Source organism: Coregonus lavaretus, assembly GCF_964263955.1.
Source record: "Coregonus lavaretus genome assembly, chromosome: 29".
Classification (NCBI taxonomy): Eukaryota; Metazoa; Chordata; class Actinopteri; order Salmoniformes; family Salmonidae; genus Coregonus; species Coregonus lavaretus.
The window spans coordinates 10,597,936-10,618,231 of NC_140016.1; the positions used below are offsets into that span (position 1 = coordinate 10,597,936).

General features: G+C 45.4%; 1 protein-coding gene across 2 annotated transcripts in view; it reads left to right on the forward strand.

Moving 5' to 3' along the window:
• LOC311104848 (integrator complex subunit 6-like) overlaps nucleotides 1-20,296 on the forward strand; it is a 29,152-nt gene that overhangs the window by 1,681 nt on the left and 7,175 nt on the right. The window contains exons 3-11 of one of the 2 annotated variants that reach the window (XM_084146787.1): nucleotides 8,985-9,134; nucleotides 11,503-11,592; nucleotides 12,315-12,498; nucleotides 13,207-13,335; nucleotides 13,543-13,706; nucleotides 17,209-17,361; nucleotides 17,883-18,015; nucleotides 19,834-19,928; nucleotides 20,058-20,168. In XM_084146787.1, the coding sequence (XP_084002913.1) occupies nucleotides 8,985-9,134; nucleotides 11,503-11,592; nucleotides 12,315-12,498; nucleotides 13,207-13,335; nucleotides 13,543-13,706; nucleotides 17,209-17,361; nucleotides 17,883-18,015; nucleotides 19,834-19,928; nucleotides 20,058-20,168 (1,209 nt within the window). Of the gene's footprint in view, nucleotides 1-8,984; nucleotides 9,135-11,502; nucleotides 11,593-12,314; nucleotides 12,499-13,206; nucleotides 13,336-13,542; nucleotides 13,707-17,208; nucleotides 17,362-17,882; nucleotides 18,016-19,833; nucleotides 19,929-20,057; nucleotides 20,169-20,296 lie in introns of those variants that run through there. The other variant, XM_084146786.1, reaches the window with a different exon arrangement.

Genomic DNA, 20,296 nt, shown 5'->3' on the forward strand with positions numbered 1-20,296 from the left:
ATCCTGTTGCCTAGTTACTTTATTCCTACCTATATGTACATATCTACCTCAATTACCTTGTACCCCTGCACATCGACTCGGCACTGGTAATCTGTGTATATAGCCAAGTTATCGTTACTCATTGTGTATCTATTATTACTTTTATTATTATGTGTTTTACTTTTCTATTATTTCTCTATTTTTTTTCTCTCTGCATTGTTGAGAAGGCCCCGTAAGTTAGCATTTCATTGTTAGACTACACCTGTTGTTTACAAGGCATGTGACAAATACAATTTGATTTGATTTGATATCCCATGCAACTCTGCCATAAAGCAGGAAAAGATGGATTGAAATATGTTCTCCATTTTAGAGTATGTGAGAGGCAGCTAGCCCCAAAGCTCTCAAACGTTGAAATAATCTTTCAATGACAAGTTATCTCAGTTTACAAAACAAGTAGGTGTGACTGTTCGAATGAACCCATATGAATCCTGCAGTCACTGCAGCAGCTAGCTTTATCATTGGGATTTCAGTGTAACATTACACCAGACTTAGGAACATGAATAAGCAGTTGGGGCTAACTTGCTGTCAAGTATCTGACAGCATTTTTACATGTACTGTACATTTTAGTCATTTAGCAGACGCTCTTATCCAGAGTGACTTACAGTTTGTGCATTCATCTTAAGATAACCATGTATTCATTCTTTATAAATGCCCTGTCACATGTCTATTCATGCACTCTTGTTGGGGATGGGCACATATTTTGTATAAGAGTCAAATGAGTAGTGCTGAAGTGCATTGCATTTACATTTTTACATTTTAGTCATTTAGCAGTCGCTCTTATCCAGAGTGACTTACAGTTAGAAACATTTACATTTACATTTTAGTCATTTAGCAGACGCTCTTATCCAGAGCGACTTACAGTTAGTGAGTGCATACATTTTTTTCATACTGGCCCCCCGTGGGAATCAAACCCATAACCCTGGCGTTGCAAGCGCCATGCTCTACCAACTGAGCTATACGGGATGTAGCCTATGTTATAATGAATGTGTACAGGCCAACTGCATGAAACTGCATTGTTGCTTCTTCTTCTTCTATGGCTTCTTTGATGTGCAGCGTTGCCGAGGTGTAGAAGGTGTGCCTGCATCAGTGTATGCTGCTGTAGTGTATGCTGTGTGGTTTGACAGTGACAGTACTGTAGAGTGGCTTTATTCCCTGGCACTTCATTAGCTTTGTCTCTCTGGCAGGTGGCCAGACATCCTCCCAGGGCTTTTCTACACCCCACTCCCTCCAATGAAAACACACATCCCCTCCTCCTTCTCCAAGTCTTCTTCCTCTCCATCCAAGGATAGGTGGTGGTTCATTAGCTATTCCATTTTACATTCCTTGGTGTCGGAGTTGGTTCAGCTTCTGTTGCTGTATTAAATGACCAGATAGGCCTATAAAGCACTTGTCTTCAGAATTTTCCTTGAGGGCATTGTTCCTGATTTGTTGCATATTAAGGGATCAAGGGACTTTTTATGAAACTGTTCAAAAGCAGAAGTGCTAAGTGTTCTGGAATATAAAAATAACTAGCTAACTGCATGGCTACTGAAATGTCACTTGTTTGGTCTAGGTACTTTGGAGAGAAAGCTCCTCCCTGTGTTAGGTGTTGACAACCAGACGAGCAGAGTTTGCCCAACAATAACCCAGCCTGTAATGTCTTGCCTGCCTTGCCTGGTGAGAGATGGAATCTGACTGCTGAACCTCTGCACTTCTTCTACTGAGCAGTGTAGCTTTTTATCTCTGTTTCATTATTCATGAGCTATTCAGCCGCCAATCAGAGAAGAGTTCCATGGAGACGCTGCTGGATAAAGACAATGCTGTCTTTTCCTCCTCGCTCTGAGTTCACTTGTTGTCCCGTTCCTGGACCATCGAGAGGAACGTCGTTCTTCTCTTCCTCCTCCTGCCCCAGCGCTGACATTTTGTTTTCTCACTTGGATTTTGTTTTTCTCTTTCACACTCCTTTCCTCTCTAGCTTGACATGTTATTAGGCAGAATATGTGTACTGTGTGTACGCTATGTTTGCTGGAGCAGTTCATCCACCTTCTGTCATAAAGAGCACATGTTCAATTTAATAAAAAACTAGTTTTCACATTTCAAGAGGTTCAATAAAAAAATACTATAGTAAGTGCCTAATAAGTGCCAAAAAAAGTAACAGGGTTGGCCATGACAGGTTTGACTGTAAAAGGGTTGACAATTTCATCTTAAATCAGCCATAAATCCCCCTGTGAGGGGGAATGGAATCTTGTTGTGTGCATCAGGGAGTGGCAATTGAATGCATTGTTAAAACAAATCACTCAGTTTTCCACCACAAAATGGCCTTAAAGAGTACCTGCTTTTACACTATGATTTGACTATTAGATGTTCAATGTTTCTTTTGAAAAAGCATTTTGTAAAAGGAATAGTTTCACCATATTAAAACGAGAGTTCAGTTCATGTAACAGGGTTGACCTTAAAATGAGGGACAGACGTAAATGAATCACTAATCACATGAAATAAATAATAATCTTCAGGAAAGACTTTGTCAAAGCAACAAAATAACTAGGGCTTTACAATGATGGTGAAAACTTTTGGAAATTGTGGGGTTAAGTGTGTTACAATCTTCCTAGAAGTCACAGAGGGTGCACGGAGGTACATGTCAATATGCTGAATTTTGGCACTTTAGCAAGTCATTATTCATATAAAAAAATCAGATTTATTGAATTATCCATGTGGTCTATATTAAAGGGCACTTCATTTAATATAACAGGCTTTTAAAACTCAATATTGTTGCACAATTTCTACTTAAAATATCAAAGGGACACAAAAGGCAGTCTTTTCATGGAACGACTCCAAATGTTTAACATTGTGTTCTAATCATTCAGGCTTGTGTTTACTGCCCAAGCTTGGGCTGCCCTGCTCCGCCTGACTGCCTCTATCTTTCTAGGAATCTTGTCCAGGTCTGTCATTCACATGCCTGACCGGTACATCCAGGGCTGTTATTCACATACCTGACCGGTACTCCCAGGTCTGTCATTCACATGCCTGACCGGTACATCCAGGGCTGTCATTCACATACCTGACCGGTACATCCAGGGCTGTCATTCAAATCATGATGTGCTCCTCTGTAGCTCAATTGGTTGAGCATGGCGCTTGTAACGCCAGGGTAGTGGGTTCGATCCCCGGGACCACCCATACGTAAAAATGTATGCACACATGACTGTAAGTCACTTTGGATAAAAGCGTCTGCTAAATGGCATATTATTATAATAATAAATCAAATCAAATCAAATAAAATTGTATTGGCCACGTGCCGAATACAACAGGTGCAGACATTACAGTGAAATGCTTACTTACAGCCCTTAACCAACAGTGCATTTATTTTTAATAAAAAAAGTAAAATAAAACAACAACAAAAAAGTGTTGAGAAAAAAAAGAGCAGAAGTAAAATAAAATAACAGTAGGGAGGCTATATATACAGGGGGGTACCAGTGCAGAGTCAATGTGCGAGGGCAGCGGCTAGTTGAGGTAGTTGAAGTAATATGTACATGTGGGTAGAGTTAAAGTGATTATGCATAAATAATTAACAGAGTAGCAGCAGTGTAAAAAGATGGGGTGGGGGGTGGGGGGCAGTGCAAATAGTCCGGGTAGCCATGATTAGCTGTTCAGGAGTCTTATGGCTTGGGGGTAGAAGCTGTTGAGAAGTCTTTTGGACCTAGACTTGGCACTCCGGTACCGCTTGCCGTGCGGTAGCAGAGAGAACAGTCTATGACTAGGGTGGCTGGAGACAATTTTGAGGGCCTTCCTCTGACACCGCCTGGTATAGAGGTCCTGGATGGCAGGAAGCTTGGCCCCAGTGATGTATTGGGCCGTACGCACTACCCTCTGTAGTGCCTTGCGGTCGGAGGCCAAGCAGTTGCCATACCAGGCGGTGATGCAACCAGTCAGGATGCTCTCGATGGTGCAGCTGTAGAATTTTTTGAGGATCTGACGACCCATGCCAAATATTTTCTGTCTCCTGAGGGGGAATAGGCTTTGTCGTGCCCTCTTCACGACTGTCTTGGTGTGTTTGGACCATGATAGTTCGTTGGTGATGTGGACACCAAGGAACTTGAAGCTCTCAACCTGTACCGGTCAGGCATGTGAATGACAGCCCTGACCGGTACAGGTTGACATGCCTGACCGGTACATCCAGGGCTGTCATTCACATGCCTGACCGGTACATCCAGGGCTGTCATTCACATGCCTGACCGGTACATCCAGGGCAGTCTTATGAGATTCTGGTTTAGGGCCACACATCCTAAAAGTAACTGCTTGACCCTGTCTACTAAGGACTTGACTCCCACTGGGGTCTGTAGTGGGGTCTGTACTGTGGTCTGTAGTGGGGTCTGTACTGTGGTCTGTAGTGGGGTCTGTAGTGGGGTCTGTACTGGGTTCTGTAGTGTGGTCTATACTGGGGTCTGTAGTGGGGTCTGTACTGTGGTCTGTAGTGGGGTCTGTACTGTGGTCTGTAGTGGGGTCTGTAGTGGGGTCTGTAGTGGGGTCTGTACTGGGGTCTGTAGTGGGGTCTGTACTGTGGTCTATACTGGGGTCTGTAGTGGGGTCTGTACTGTGGTCTATAGAGGGGTCTGTACTGGGGTCTGTAGTGGGATCTGTACTGTGGTCTATAGAGGGGTCTGTACTGGGGTCTGTAGTGGGGTCTGTACCATGGTCTGTAGTGTCTGTACTGGTGTCTGAAACTGTGGGTCTTGTGGGAAGCCATTCCTGTCACAGATTGAGGGAGAGTCCAACTGCACAACCTGCTCCGCTTCAATGGCTGTGAGTCTGTGACCCCTTCCTTTTCTCTTCCATGTGATCACAGCTCTTTGGGCTTGTTAAGCAGCCTAGCTTTCACTGCAGTGACAGCTCTGATTTCTACCGTGCTCACGGTGCTCTCATGACCAGTTAGTTCATCACCACCCTTCTGAGTCAGAAATGCACAGTGACATGATGCTTTCTTTTTACATTCTACTGAATGGGTGTTGGTGCTTTCTGGCGTGGCTGTCTTGTCTGTTCAATACGTCAGCACGTGCCTTCAACCTGGCATATTTTGGTTCTGCTCCTAAACTAAAGGATCATGGGAACTTAATGTTTTTTATTTATAGGAGTCTGCTTCCTCATAACTGGGGCTTTTGCGAGGAACAAGTTGTTATCTGTCTGTTTATGGAAAGCGGTCTCCTGTCCTGCAGTCAGTGTGTGCAGGAACCCAGCATGACTTAGCCTAGCCCCCAGCTGCTGTATCCTGGCTCATAGACTACCACTGTTCTATCGGGGTGGGGGGGCCTAGCTATATTCAGCTGCTGTACCCTGGCTCATAGACTACCACTGTTCTATCGGGGGTGGGGGGGCTTAGCTATATACAGACACAAGTACATAGAATATTTTTGGATAATAAATAATTCATGATGATGTAATCACTATTTTCATTGTGAATTTGATGTTGTCTTTTTCTTGGCACTCTAACCCGGTGTCTGGGTTGCCGAGAGACATTTGAAGACGATGATGTCAGTGCTACATTCAGGATGTAGGCTAGCTCTATGGCTTTGTGTCATGTTGTAGCCTGTTTCACCACATGGCATGAAGCACAGCCTACAAATAAATAGCATACCACAATATAATGTTGACAATCCAGTCTCAATATCCTAAACCTTCCCCAAACGTCGCAACATCAGAATAGTGGAGTAAATGTTTTTCTAATGCATACATCCTTGACCCTCTTTCACTCTTTTTCATATCTCCCTCCACCTGTTTTCCCTCCCTTTCCCACCCCACCCACCAGACAAGGTTGTGGTAAAACAAGGGACTCTGATTGCACACTTATACAGCCTGCAATGAGTTGTTGATTTGGAGGGAAAGAAGGTTGGGCAGGGAAATTGAATTACTCTTTCACTTGAATTATTGAGTGTGAGTTAAGAGTTCTACAGCCTGCCAGTAGGGTTTGTCTTCAATTCTACAGCCTGCCAGTAGGGATTTTGTCTTCAGTTCTACAGCCTGCCAGTAGGCTTTTGTCTTCAGTTCTACAGCCTGCCAGTAGGGTTTTGTCTTCAGTTCTACATCCTGCCAGTAGGAGTTTGTCTTCAGTTCTACAGCCTGCCAGTAGGAGTTTGTCTTCAATTCTACAGCCTGCCAGTAGGGTTTTGTCTTCAGTTCTACAGCCTGCCAGTAGGGTTTTGCCTTCAGTTCTACAGCCTGCCAGTAGGGTTTTGTCTTCAGTTCTACAGCCTGCCAGTAGGGTTTTGTCTTCAGTTCTACAGCCTGCCAGTAGGGTTTTGTCTTCAGTTCTACAGCCTGCCAGTAGGGTTTTGTCTTCAGTTCTATAGCCTGCCAGTAGGGCTTTGTCTTCAGTTCTACAGCCTGCCAGTAGGGGTTTGTCTTCAGTTCTACAGCCTGCCAGTAAGGATTTGTCTTCAGTTCTACAGCCTGCCAGTAGGGGAATGTCTTCTGGGAACGTAACAACACTAGATGGGTCAGGTGTGTGTGTGTGTGTCCATGTGACTGTGTGTGTACGTACTTGAGTGATTCAGTGTGTGTTACTCCTTTGTGTGTAGGTGGGTTGGGCTCATCAGCTGAGTGAAGGAATGCAACATGCTACTTCACATATACAATTGCTTTAGCATTGTTTTATGCTATTTATCACTACTTCATAATTACATTGGAGTAAACACATTCTAGAGGTTAGATAGAATAACCCATGCCTTGTATCCAAGGACTACAAACACTTAATAGCTACTCTTTCCCGTTGTATTTCCTGCTCAGTGTCTATGTCACCTCCAAACTCCCACCCTCTCTTTCTCTCTCTCTCCCTCCTTCCCCTGCTCTCTCTCTTTAGGAAGCATGGTACCACTTACGGTGGGGCTGGTAAGCCTGCAGGTCATCTGTAGATTAAGCATAATGCTGTAACAGTAAGGTACTTGACCTCAGTGGAGGAAAGAGCGAGAGCAGCCACTCACTCACACTCCCCTACTAGGCTGCTCTCCTACGGGAAAGCCCTGGTCTCATGGGAAAGCCCTGGTCTCATGGGAAAGCCCTGGTCTCATGGGAAAGCCCTGGTCGCATAGGAAAGACCTGGTCTCATGGGATGAGCAGCTTCAGGAAGTGCTTCAGCAAGAGCCAATAGTGGCCATTACTTTGTGTTTTCTGAGATATTGTTTTCTACATTACAAATAGACCTACCATTTTCAAACCAAGCACTCTAAAGGCATAGCCTGAGGAAGATGTAATCTTCTAGCTTCATGGTATCATAAACATATTATTTAAAGGGATAGTTTACCTAAAGTACAAAATTACACATTGGTTTCCTTATCGTGTAAGCAGTCTATGGACAAGGTATGACAGCAATACATGCTTTGGTTTAGTTTCCCTGGCACTGTTTCCACATGCTAACGTTTTAGCATTTTTGGCACAAATCCCATTCAAGTCATGGGACTGATATTAGCATTTTTTGCACATGATGTCCAAATCAGCCAAAAGTATCTAAAATTGATTGTTTTTTACCCCCTTTTCGATCTTGTCTCATCACTGCAACTCCCCAACGGGCTCGGGAGGCGAAGGTCGAGTCATGCGTCCTCCGAAACATGACCCGCCAAACCGCGCTTCTTAACACCCGTCTGCTTAACCCGGAACCAACGGGCTCGGGAGGCGAAGGTCAAGTCATGCGTCCTCCGAAACATGACCCGCCAAACCGCGCTTCTTAACACCCGTCTGCTTAACCCGGAAGCCAGCCACACCAATGTGTCGGAGGAAACACTGTTCACCTGACGACCGAGGTCAGCCTGCAGGTGCCTGGCCCGCCACAAGGAGTCGCTAGAGCGCGATGAGCCAAGTAAAGCCCCTCCGGACAAACTCATCCCTAACCCGGACGACGCAGGGCCAATTGTGCCGCCCTATGGGACTCCCGAACACGGCCGGTTGTGATACAGCCCGGGATCAAACCCGGGTCTGTAGTGACACCTCTAGCACTGCAATGCAGTGCCTTAGACCGCTGCGCCACTCGGGAGGCCCCACTTATAGATGATTTAAACATGATACACGACAAATGCTAATTTCAGTCCCATGACTTGAATGGGATTTGTGCGACAAAAATGCTTAAACGTTCGCATGTAGAAACCGTGCCAGCGAAACTAAACCAAAGCATGTATTGCTGTCATACCTTGTCAATAGACTGCTTACAGGGTAAGGAAACCAATGTATCATTTTGTAATTTGGGTGAACCATCCCTTTAATATAGAGCCTAATGTATGATAAATATCTGTCACGTGATGTGATAATACATATTTTCTTTAGCCTATATGAGTATGGAGCTTTTACTGTATGTCTTTAACCCAGCACTAATATGTTTAATATGAGTCAGTGTGTGGTTGTTTGTGCGTGCAAGCATGTCTCTATCCTCTGGGGTCAATGTCATTTAATACTGTCTGTCTCTGTGTGTGTGGGTGTGTCTCTCTGTGTGTGTGTGTGTGTGTGTGTGTGTGTGTGTGTGTGTGTGTGTGTGTGTGTGTGTGTGTAAGAGTGAGCGTGTGTGTGTTGTGGCCACTTTCATGACTGGTGTTTATGCGGGTTGATCATGCAGTGTAGTGTTGTTTATGCGGGTTGATCATGCAGTGTAGTGTTGTTTATGCGGGTTGATCATGCAGTGTAGTGTTGTTTATGCGGGTTGATCATGCAGTGTAGTGTTGTTTATGCGGGTTGATCATGCAGTGTAGTGTTGTTCATGCGGGTTGATCATGCAGTGTAGTGTTGTTTATGCGGGTTGATCATGCAGTGTAGTGTTGTTTATGTGGGTTGATCATGCAGTGTAGTGTTGTTTATGCGGGTTGATCATGCAGTGTAGTGTTGTTTATGCGGGTTGATCATGCAGTATAGTGTGATGACGCAAGACTCCCTCTGTAATGTATTGCATTCCCTCCATGTGGTGTGTGTGTGACACACTATCCCTGTGTGTATTTCAGGCGGGCTGGAAGGAGAACCATGCCACGTTTATGAGTGAACTGAAGAACCTGCAGGCGTCTGGACTGACCACTCTGGGTCACGCTCTCCGCGCGGCCTTTGACCTCCTCAACCTGAACCGCCTCGTCTCCGGGATCGACAACTATGGACAGGTATACCTGACACTCACCCCTCTACACCTTTTAATATAACATACTTTATTTTTCCCCCAAAAAAAATCATATGGAATATCAGGCAATAGTTAACGTATTATTATGCACAAGCATTCTGTACAATAGCATGCAATACAGTGCATATAGATTTAAGGAATATTCCGTTTGTATATATATTTGTGTATAGTACAGTCGTGGTCAAAAGTATTGGTCTTCACAAAGTTCGCTGCTTCAGTGTTATGAGATATTTTTGTCAGATGTTACTATGGTATACTGAAGTATAATTCAAGCATTCCATAAGTGTCAAAGGCTTTTATTGACAATTACATTAAGTTTATGCAAAGAGTCAATATTTGCAGTGTTGACCCTTCTTTTTCAAGACCTCTGCAATCCGCCCTGGCATGCTGTCAATTAACTTCTGGGCCACATCCTGACTGATGGCAGCCCATTCTTGCATAATCAATGCTTGGGGTTTGTCAGAATTTGTGGGTTTTTGTTTGTCCACCCGCCTCTTGAGGATCGACCACAAGTTCTCAATGGGATTAAGGTCTGGGGAGTTTCCTGGCCATGCACCCAAAATGTTGATGTTTTGTTCCCCGAGCCACTTAGTTATCACTTTTGCCTTATGGCAAGGTGCTCCATCATGCTGGAAAAGGCATTGGTCGTCACCAAACTGTTCTTGGATGGTTGGGAGAAGTTGCTCTCGGAGGATGTGTTGGTACCATTCTTTATTCATGGCTGTGTTCTTAGGCAAAATTGTGAGTGAGCCCACTCCCTTGGCTGAGAAGCAACCCCACACATGAATGGTCTTAGGATGCTTTACTGTTGGCATGACACAGGACTGATGGTAGCGCTCACCTTGTCTTCTCCGGACAAGGTGTTTTCCGGATGCCCCAAACAATCGGAAAGGGGATTCATCAGAGAAAATGACTTTACCCCAGTCCTCAGCAGTCCAATCCCTGTACCTTTTGCAGAATATCAGTCTGTCCCTGATGTTTTTCCTGGAGAGAAGTGGCTTCTTTGCTGCCCTTCTTGACACCAGGCCATCCTCCAAAAGTCTTCGCCTCACTGTGCGTGCAGATGCACTCACACCTGCCTGCTGCCATGCCTGAGCAAGCTCTGCACTGGTGGTGCCCCGATCCCGCAGCTGGACTTTCTTGGGCGCCCTGACGCCTTCTTCACAACAATTGAACCTCTCTCCTTGAAGTTCTTGATGATCTGAATAATTGTTGATTTAGCAGCAATATCCTTGCCTGTGAAGCCCTTTTTGTGCAAAGCAATGATGACGGCATGCGTTTCCTTGCAGGTAACCATGGTTAACAGAGGAAGAACAATGATTTCAAGCACCACCCTCCTTTTAAAGCTTCCAGTCTGTTATTCTAACTCAATCAGCATGACAGAGTGATCTCCAGCCTTGTCCTCATCAACGCTCTCACCTGTGTTAACGAGAGAATCACTGACATCAGCAGCTGGTCCTTTTGTGGCAGGGCTGAAATGCAGTGGAAATGTTTTTTGGGGATTAAGTTCATTTTCATGGCAAAGAGGGACTTTGCAATTAATTGCAATTCATCTGATCACTCTTCATGACATTCTGGAGTATATGCAAATTGCCATCATCAAAACTGAGGCAGCAGACTTTGTGAAAATTAGTATTTGTGTCATTATGAGCAGCATTAGACCATTAAGGATAGCGGTGAGCATCGGGAGTGTGTAAATCTCCTTAGCCTTTCTCCCTGTTAGTGTGTGTTTGTGTGTGAATAAGAGAACGCTGGCGGTAGGAAGCCCAGCAGCTAAGGAGTTGGATCTGTAGCCGAAAGGTGTCTGGTTCGATTCCTGGGCCAGGCGCTAGGAAAAGGGTGGAATTGATCTGGCAACTGGAGGGCTAATGGGTTCACACCCTCAAGACATTCCCCTACCGTTGGGCCCTTGAGCAAGGCCCTTAACCCCACAACCCTGTGCTCATGTCTGATGTCTGGCGGTGGGGGGCTGAGAACAGAACAGAAGACAATATTTAGTGGTTCTCTGGAACATCTGGACAATAAAGTTTTATTGTATATCACAGGTGGTTGGTGGCACCTTAATTGGGGAGGACGGGCTCGTGGTAATGGCTGGAGCGGAATGGGTGGAATGGTATCCAATACATCAAACACATGGTTTCCATGTTGATGCCATTCCATTGGCTCTATTCCAGCCATTAGTATGAGCCGTCCTCCCTTCAGCAGCATCCACTGTTGTAGATAGTCCAGGGGAGGAGTTAGCCTCTGTCCTCACAGAGTACGAGTCCCAGAGTACCACAATGACAATCATCGCTCAGCCGGACCAACAGCAAACAGTGTTTTAACCCATGAACTTCCCTGTCTACCCTCAGGGCCGTAACCCGTTCTTTCTGGAGCCGTCTGTGATCATCACCATCACGGATGGGAACAAGCTGACTCACATCTCTGGGGTACCGGATGAGGTGAGCGAGGACACTGGCCGTTCCTCTGACTGGTTACCTAGAAGTCAGAGGCCGTGTTCATAAAGCGTCTCAAAGTAAAAGTGCTGATCTAGGATCAGGTCCCCCCGTCCATGTAATCTTATTAAGGCAAAACTGATCCTAAATCAGCACTTCTACTCTTGAGAAGCTTGATACATATGGCCCCAGGTTCTACTGTGGTCCTGGCTAGGTCTAATGAAGAAGGAATAGTTTCACTCTCCAGCCAGTAGAGTTCTACTGTGGTCCTGGCTAGTGAGTGAGGCTGTTAAAGAGAGCCCACATTTGAAGCAGACAGAGAATTCCAGGACATATGATTATTCATGAGCAGCATGTTATTCAGATGACTCAAACTGTCTAAATTGTTATTACACTATATAAGAAGAATACAACTCCTCTGGGCCCAATTAAGATGTCCAGCCAGAGTTCAGTAACAAGACAAATGCTAGTCCAATTTTCACATTTTCCCCACCTCTACATTCAACATTTTAGTCATTTAGCAGACATGCTTATCCAGAGCGACTTACAGGAGCAATTAGGGTTAAGTGCCTTGCTCAAGGGCATATCGACAGATGTTTTGCCTACTGTAGTCAGCTCAGGGATTTGAACCAGCAACCTTTATGTTACTGGCCCAATGCTAGGCTACTTGCCGCCCACCTCTACCACTCCCCTCTCCCTCCTTTGTGCCCCTCTCTCCCTGTCTCCAGCTCCACCTGCCCCTGACCTCTCCCCTGCCAGGCAGTGAGCTGACCAAGGAGCCATTTCGGTGGGACCAGCGTCTCTTCGCCCTGGTGCTGCGTCTCCCTGGGGCGGCCACGCCCGACAGCGAGCAGCTGGGCAGCGTCCCCACTGACGAGTCTGCCATCACCCAGATGTGTGAGGTCACTGGAGGTAGGATGCCCCCATAGAAATAGTTAACTTCCTGCTTTTACTTCCTGCCCTACTCCTATGGGTACACTGACACATGTCTGCCAGTTCACCCATTATGGCATCATTGTCTTCAATGGGGACGCCCATTCTACTCATTCTAGCACTGGCTCTGGGGTGGGACTGTGTCTGTTGGGATGTCAAAATGTGTAATATATAAAAACACAGACAGAAAGTCACAGTCTATATATGCTCTCAACAATTTAATGGGTCAGGCAACATTTGGGCACAGAGTGCCTTCTTCAGGGTCCAGGCTGTGTATAAATTAACATTTACAAGGTTCTCAGAGACTGGAAATTAAATCTGCAGCTATCTATCAACTGTCAATGCTTTCTGAAAGATATACATGCATAAAAACACTAATGTCGGGACGATACCAGTATCACCATGCTCCTTAGTAGCATGGCAAGGAAACAAAAGTGGATTTAACTTCTTTAGGAAAACAGCCCTAATGTTGGAAACAAATATCATTAGGTCGTCATCTAGAGTCACACAATATTTTACATACAGCAATTTTTTTAAAGGACAAAAGAGTTTAAACTGCTTCCTGTTTTCATTTTTGCCATGGAAAAGATATTGCGATACTGGTATCATCATAGGCCTTAATAACAGGTCCTCTCCATCCCTCTCTCTTTGGGCTTCTTCCCTCCAACTGTTTCTTTCTTTCTCCAGGACGATCATACTGTGTGCGGACTCAGAGGATGCTGAACCAGTGTCTGGACTCTCTGGTCCAGAAGGTTCTGAGTGGTGTCGTCATTAACTTTGAAAAAACAGGGCCAGATCCGCCTCTGGTAGGCGAAGGTATGTCCCAACAGGAAATGCGCTCTAAGTTGTTGTGTATGACTGTGCGTGTCACTGATGAAGTGTCCTCTGATGGTCTCAAGGTGACTCTCTCCGACAGCGCTTGACTGATGTGTTCCGCACAGCTGCTTCCTGCCTGTGGCTGTTCTTCTGTTTGTGTTCGGTTGAGAAATTGACACCTCATGTTGTTGTTGTTTGGTTCTACAGATGGTATGGTTGACCCGAGCCGGCCCGTGTTGTCCTTCAGCCCACAGCCCTGGCACAGCTGCCACAAACTCATCTACGTGCGACCCAACCCCAAGACAGGGGTGCCCGTAGGCCACTGGCCCATCCCTGAGTCCTTCTGGCCGGACCAGAACTCCCCCGCTCTGGTGAGAGGATGCCATTAACCCCATAGTTACTGATGCAGTAACACTAATGCAAGCTCATTAGTCCCTCCATTTTGAATTACTAAGAATTGTTTGTGATTATTAAGCAATCAGTTAAGTGTTTAATGGGTCAAGTGAAAGAGGATGAGAGTTAAGCATTATGCTCCTCTTAAATCCAGTAGTTGGTGTTAACGTGGCTCTGCACTGTTGCCCCCTGGGACATGTAGTTGTCCTGCCCTCTGAGACCTGTAGTTGTTCTGGCCTCTGAGACCTGTAGTTGTCCTGGCCTCTGGGACCTGTAGTTGTCCTGGCCTCTGGGCCCTGTAGTTGTCCTGGCCTCTGGGACATGTAGTTGTCCTGCCCTCTGAGACCTGTAGTTGTCCTGGCCTCTGGGACCTGTAGTTGTTCTGGCCTCTGAGACCTGTAGTTGTCCTGGCCTCTGAGACCTGTAGTTGTCCTGGCCTCTGGGACCTGTAGTTGTCCTGGCCTCTGAGACCTGTAGTTGTCCTGGCCTCTGGGACCTGTAGTTGTCCTGGCCTCTGGGACCTGTAGTTGTCCTGGCCTCTGAGACCTGTAGTTGTCCTGGCCTCTGGGACCTGTAGTTGTCCTGGCCTCTGAGACCTGTAGTTGTCCTGGCCTCTGGGACCTGTAGTTGTCCTGGCCTCTGGGACCTGTAGTTGTCCTGGCCTCTGAGACCTGTAGTTGTCCTGGCCTCTGAGACCTGTAGTTGTCCTGGCCTCTGGGACCTGTAGTTGTCCTGGCCTCTGGGACCTGTAGTTGTCCTGGCCTCTGGGACCTGTAGTTGTCCTGGCCTCTGGGACCTGTAGTTGTGCTGGCCTCTGGGACCTGTAGTTGTCCTGGCCTCTGGGACCTGTAGTTGTCCTGGCCTCTGGGACCTGTAGTTGTCCTGGCTCCTGGCATCCTGTGAATGATTGCTCCTCACTGTGTCTTTACTGCCAAGAACTGGGGGTGAAGTTTGCCTAGGACTCTCTCTGTTTTTCTTTCTCTCTGTCTCTCTTTATATTGACTATCTGTAGTGTTACTGGGGCAGTGCCAAGGACAGAGGGTCAGGGTGGATGCTGACTGACTAGAGTCTGCCAGCTCCATCCTACTGTTTAATGTTCTGCCTCTCTTTTCTTGTTTTTTGCACCCCTCCCCCCCACACACTAGTTCCTGTGGTGTCAGCATGGCATGGGTATAGTTTCAGGATGTTTATTTCTCCTCAACAGGGACAACGTTGTATGAAATGCTCTAAATCAGGGGTGTCAAACTCATTTTAGCTCAGGGGCCACATGGAGGAAAATCTATTCCCAAGTGGGCCGGACCGGAAAAATCATGGTATATTTAACTTAAAAACAACAACTTCAGATTGTTTTCTTTGTTTTAATACGATCAACATACAACAAAAAGCTGGAGCCTGAGGACAGTGTGTCCAAAATAGTACAAGCACAACATCACTATTAATCATAAAACACGTCAAGTTTATTTGAAAATTCTAAAGAAAAAGAACACACAAACACACAATGCCTCAGTGATTAACAGAACTGTTTCACAGATCACAGAACTATATCAGGGTGTCATTTCTCAGGCAGAAATGTAGATAAAAATAATGAAATCCTGTTCCCCAAACAAGTGCAAGAACCACAGAGTCAAGAATAGGTTAAATATACAAATAAAATAAAATCAATTAAAAACAATAGCACATCAACCTAAAAACATATAAACATAAATCTGAAAGCGTTGCTCAAACTCCCGTAACAGTCCCGTTATTTTATCTTTGAACCGCTTCATGTCTGCCACATGTTGGGTCGCGCACACATTTTTCAGACAGGGGAAGTGAGCTGCATCACCACCGGCAAGTTGCGTCTCCCACAATGACAGCTTCAACTTGAAAGAACGTATGCTGTCATAATACTGCGTGACAACTTTGTTGCGCCCTTGCAGCTGTTTGTTCAAGTTATTCAGGTGCTCTGTAACATCCACCATAAATGCAAGGTCCGGCATCCATTCTGCGGAATGAAATTCTAACACTGGTTTGCCCTTTTCTTCCATGAACTGTTCAATTTCTTCTCGTAAATCAAAGAAACGCCTCAGCACAGCACCTCGGCTTAACCATCTTACCTCAGTGTGGTATGGCAGGCCATAGATGTGGTCTTTCTCTCTGAGAAGGCTGTCAAACTGACGGTGATTCAGGCTTCTGGATCGGATTAAATTAACAGTTTGGATGACCACCTTCATGACGTTATCCATCTTTAATGACTTGCAACACAAAGCCTCCTGGTGCAAAATACAGTGAAAAGTCAAAAAATCACGTCCTCCATTTGCAGATTGCACTTTCTCTCTGAACTTTGTCACAACGCCTGCTTTTTCCCGATCATTGAGGGCGCACCATCTGTAGCCAGGCTGATAGCGCGGGACCAGTCCACTCCGACCCTGTCCAGCGCGCCGACGAGTGCGGTAAAAATATCAGCTGCTGTTGTTGTATCTGTCATCGGCACCAACTCCACGAACTCCTCGTGACGGTCAATGTGTCATCAACTCCGCGGATGAAAAAATTGCCAGTTGTGCAACATCTGTAATGTCCGTGCTTTCATCAATTGCAACCGAAAACGCAATAAATGACTTTACTTTTTGCTTCAACTGGCTGTCCAAATCCACTGAAAGATTGGAAATCCTGTCTGCAACTGTGTTTCTTGTCAGGCTGATATTTGCAAAAGCCTGCCGCTTTTCAGGGCACACAATCTCCGCTGCCTTCATCATGCATGTTTTTACAAATTCACCCTCACTAAATGGTTTTGAAGCCACTGCGATTTCATTAGCAATGAGGTAGCTAGCTTTCACTGCAGCGTCACTGATGTCTCGGCTGTGAGTAAACACAGACTGCTGTTTCTTCAGACCCGCCAACAGTTCATTCACCTTCTCTCATCTCCGCTGTCCTTGAAAGTTGTCATATTTGTCGGCATGAAGACTCACATAGTGGCGACGAAGGTTATATTCTTTCAGCACTGCAACATGCTCTGAACACACCAAACATACAGCTTTCCCATTCAATTCCGTGATTAAATAGGATGACCATTTTTCTTGGAACACTCTGCACTCTGCGTCCACTTTTCTCTTTTTTGACAGAGACATATTGGGGCAATGAGGGTGCCAAAGCACATAATGTTAAAAGTAGAAGCCGTAATAAATATCGCGGGCAAAACAAAGTAGCTCATTGGCTGCACGTGCTTGACCTACTTGCTCTGCCCCGGTATAAACAGTTTGCTTGCTTAACCCAATTGCTATTGCGCCATCCAGTGGACGCAATTGGAACAGCAGTTTATTTTATTGAAAAATTGCATTTATACTTTACACATTTTTTTCATTTTTTCATTTTTTTTCATTTTTTTATCATCTCGCGGGCCGGATTAAACCCGTTTGCGGGCCTGATCCGGCCCGCGGGCCGTATGTTTGACACCCCTGCTCTAAATGTTCTCTGTCATTCTCTCCCTTTGCCCACCACTAGCCTCCTCGCTCTGCCCACCCCATGGTGCGTTTCACCTGTGTGGACTGTGAGCCCATGGTGATTGACAAGCTGCCCTTTGACAAGTACGAACTGGAGCCCTCACCACTCACCCAGTACATTCTGGAGAGGAAGTCTCCACACATGTGCTGGCAGGTAGGATAAATGCTCCCACACACAACCTCAAGGAGTTATGGTGTTTGTATTTCTAGTGATGCTGTGGGATGTTCTTTGTGCTGAGCCCTCTCGCTCTCTCTCTCTCTCTCTCTCTCTCTTTCTTTCTTTCTTTCTCTGTTCTCTCTCTCTCTCTCTCTCTCTCTCTCTCTCTCTCTCTCTCTCTCTCTCTCTCTCTCTCTCTCTCTCTCTCTCTCTCTCTCTCTCTATCTCTCTTGCTCTCTCTCTACCCTCCTCACTGTCTCCCCCCTCTCTCTGTCTCTCTCTTTCTTTCTCTGTTTCTCTTCTCTCTCTCTTTCTCGCTGTCTCCCCCCCTCTCTGTTTCTCTCGCTCTCTCTCGCCTCTCTCTCGCTGTCCCCCCCCTCTCTCTCGCTGTCCACACCCTCTCTCTCACCCCTCTCTCTCGCCCCTCTCTCTCGCTGTCTCTCTCTCTCTGTCTCTCTCTCTCTCTCTCTCTCTCTCTCTCTCTCTCTCTCTCTCTCTCGCTGTCTCTTTCCCTGCAGGTGTTTGTGAACAGTAGTGGAAAGCACAGTGACCTAGCCCAGCCCTTTGGCTACCTGAAGGCCAGCACTACTCTCACCTGTGTCAACCTCTTCGTCATGCCTTACAACTACCCAGTTGTTTTGCCACTCCTTGGTAAGTCAGATTGTGGATGTCTTCTATGGGGTGGCAGGTAGCTTAGTGGGGCGACAGGTAGCTTAGTGGTTAAGAGCGTTGTGCCAGTCCCCGAGCCGACTAGGTGAAAAATCTGTCGATGTGCCTTTGAGCAAGGCACTTAATCCTAATTGCTCTGGATAAGAGCGTCTGCTAAATGACTAAAATGTAAAATGTAAAAATGCTGAAGCTGTAACAGTATACAGCCATACATTAGCGACATTTGTGGGGTGTTCTGTTACATGTATTTCAATTACTTTTTAGTATTTTGTCATTTGTGTTTGGAAGGCCTGAGTACATGACTAAAATCACCATGTATTTGGAAGGCCTGAGTACCTTATTAAATCACCATGTATTTGGAAGGCCTGAGTATGTGGTGGAAAATAACCACTATACTTTATTACAAATAAGGTCTTACAGAGTTTTTGTTGCATCAAGAAATGACTTTATTAAAGTTTTCAACAAAGCCGATACCAGTCTGCAGAGTGGCACCCCCCTTACGGTCTCTCTCCTCCTATATAGTCCTCTTCCGTTTTCCCGCTCTTTTATTGCTCTGCCCACTTCCTTTGTCTCTGAGAGCGGCTAAACTCAACTTTCATTAAGTTCAGAGTACTACAATCAATCAAACCTTATCTTGCAAAAACACTCATGTTTAGTTTAAACTCTTTTCAACCCTGGCTCTTTTCACTGTGTTTGAAGACAAAAACAAATGGCCCAAGCCAGTTTCAGTCTTTGATATGATAAGACAACCATGGATCTAAGTAAGAGAAAGCAATCTGACCCTAGGGCAGATCACCCTCTCTACTCACCCAATACAATTCCTGGCCCAGTAACAAAGAATTCTAACTTTATGCTCTTGATTAACCCAGTTCTACCTCATAGTCCATTAAACTCTACAGTTCATTAATAATAATTCACCACAAGTACCTGACTATAATCACTATGAATTTGGAAGGCCTGAGTACCTGACTAAAATCACCATGTATTTGGAAGGCCTGAGTACCTGACTAAAATCACTATGTATTTGGAAGGCCTGAGTACCTGACTAAAATCACAATGTATTTGTAACAACATCTTTCGGAGAATGGTATTTTGTATTTTCAAAATACTCAAAATACTATTAAAAAATATATATTATAGCGCTTCACAATTTTGAGGCCCCATATCACTCCAAATGTGCTGCATTGGTATCAGAAATCATATGTCACTATCGTGTGAGGCCTTGAGAGGTGTTGGTGGAGGAGGAGCCTGAGAGAACGTTGAAGCACAGGGATACACTTCCAGAGCGAGGATAATGCCGTGAATATGGTCCAAAAGGTGGAAGTGAACTCAATGTTTTATGTTATTGCCATACTGTCACTACACTCACTGTCATTTGGGAAGTGAGTCATGTACCTCAACTTTATTTCAAACCCCTTTATGCCCTCATCTGCACCTCTGATTACATCATACTCATGGTATGGCATGGTATCTCATTTCTGACACCAATGCAGTGTATTTTGAGTAATAGGGGCCACAAAGCTCTGAAGACTAACAATATATGAACTGGGCTATTGGTACTATTCATAGCGTGTAAGCCGAGGGTCACAGGTTGTTTCATAACTTATTTAAGGCTGCTACGTGCAAATGTATGTAATTCAATTAAATAAATAAAAAATACCAATTTTTTGGTCGATTATTTTGATACATTGGTCTTTAGGGTATTTTGTAACAAGCTACTTTTTGATTGGCGATCTCTGGGATGATTATGCTTCTCTCATGTCTTTCTCCTCCCAACCCCCAACCCTGCTGTCTTCACAGATGACCTGTTCAAAGTGCACAAACTGAAGCCAAACCTAAAGTGGCGGCAGGCCTTTGAGATCTACCTGAAGACCATGCCTCCTTACTTTCTCTTGGTAATGTACTGTTCTTGGTCAATGTCATATATGTAAATATATATTTGTATCCATATGTGCTATATGTATTTCATGTTTGTTTGATGGTGATGCCCTTTCTCTATGGGCTCTCTCTGTCTTTCCATACAGCCATTGAAGAAGGCACTGAGAATGATGGGAGCGCCCAACCTCATCTCCGACAACATGGACTGTGGCCTCAGCTACAGTGTCATCTCCTACCTAAAGAAGCTTAGCCAGCAGGTGGGGCTTCCCTTCACCTGGGCTGCATCCCAAATGGTACCCTATTCTCTATGTAGTGCACTACTTTGACCAGGGCCCAAAGTAGTACACTATGTAGGGAATAGGGTGCAATTTGGGACACACACAGC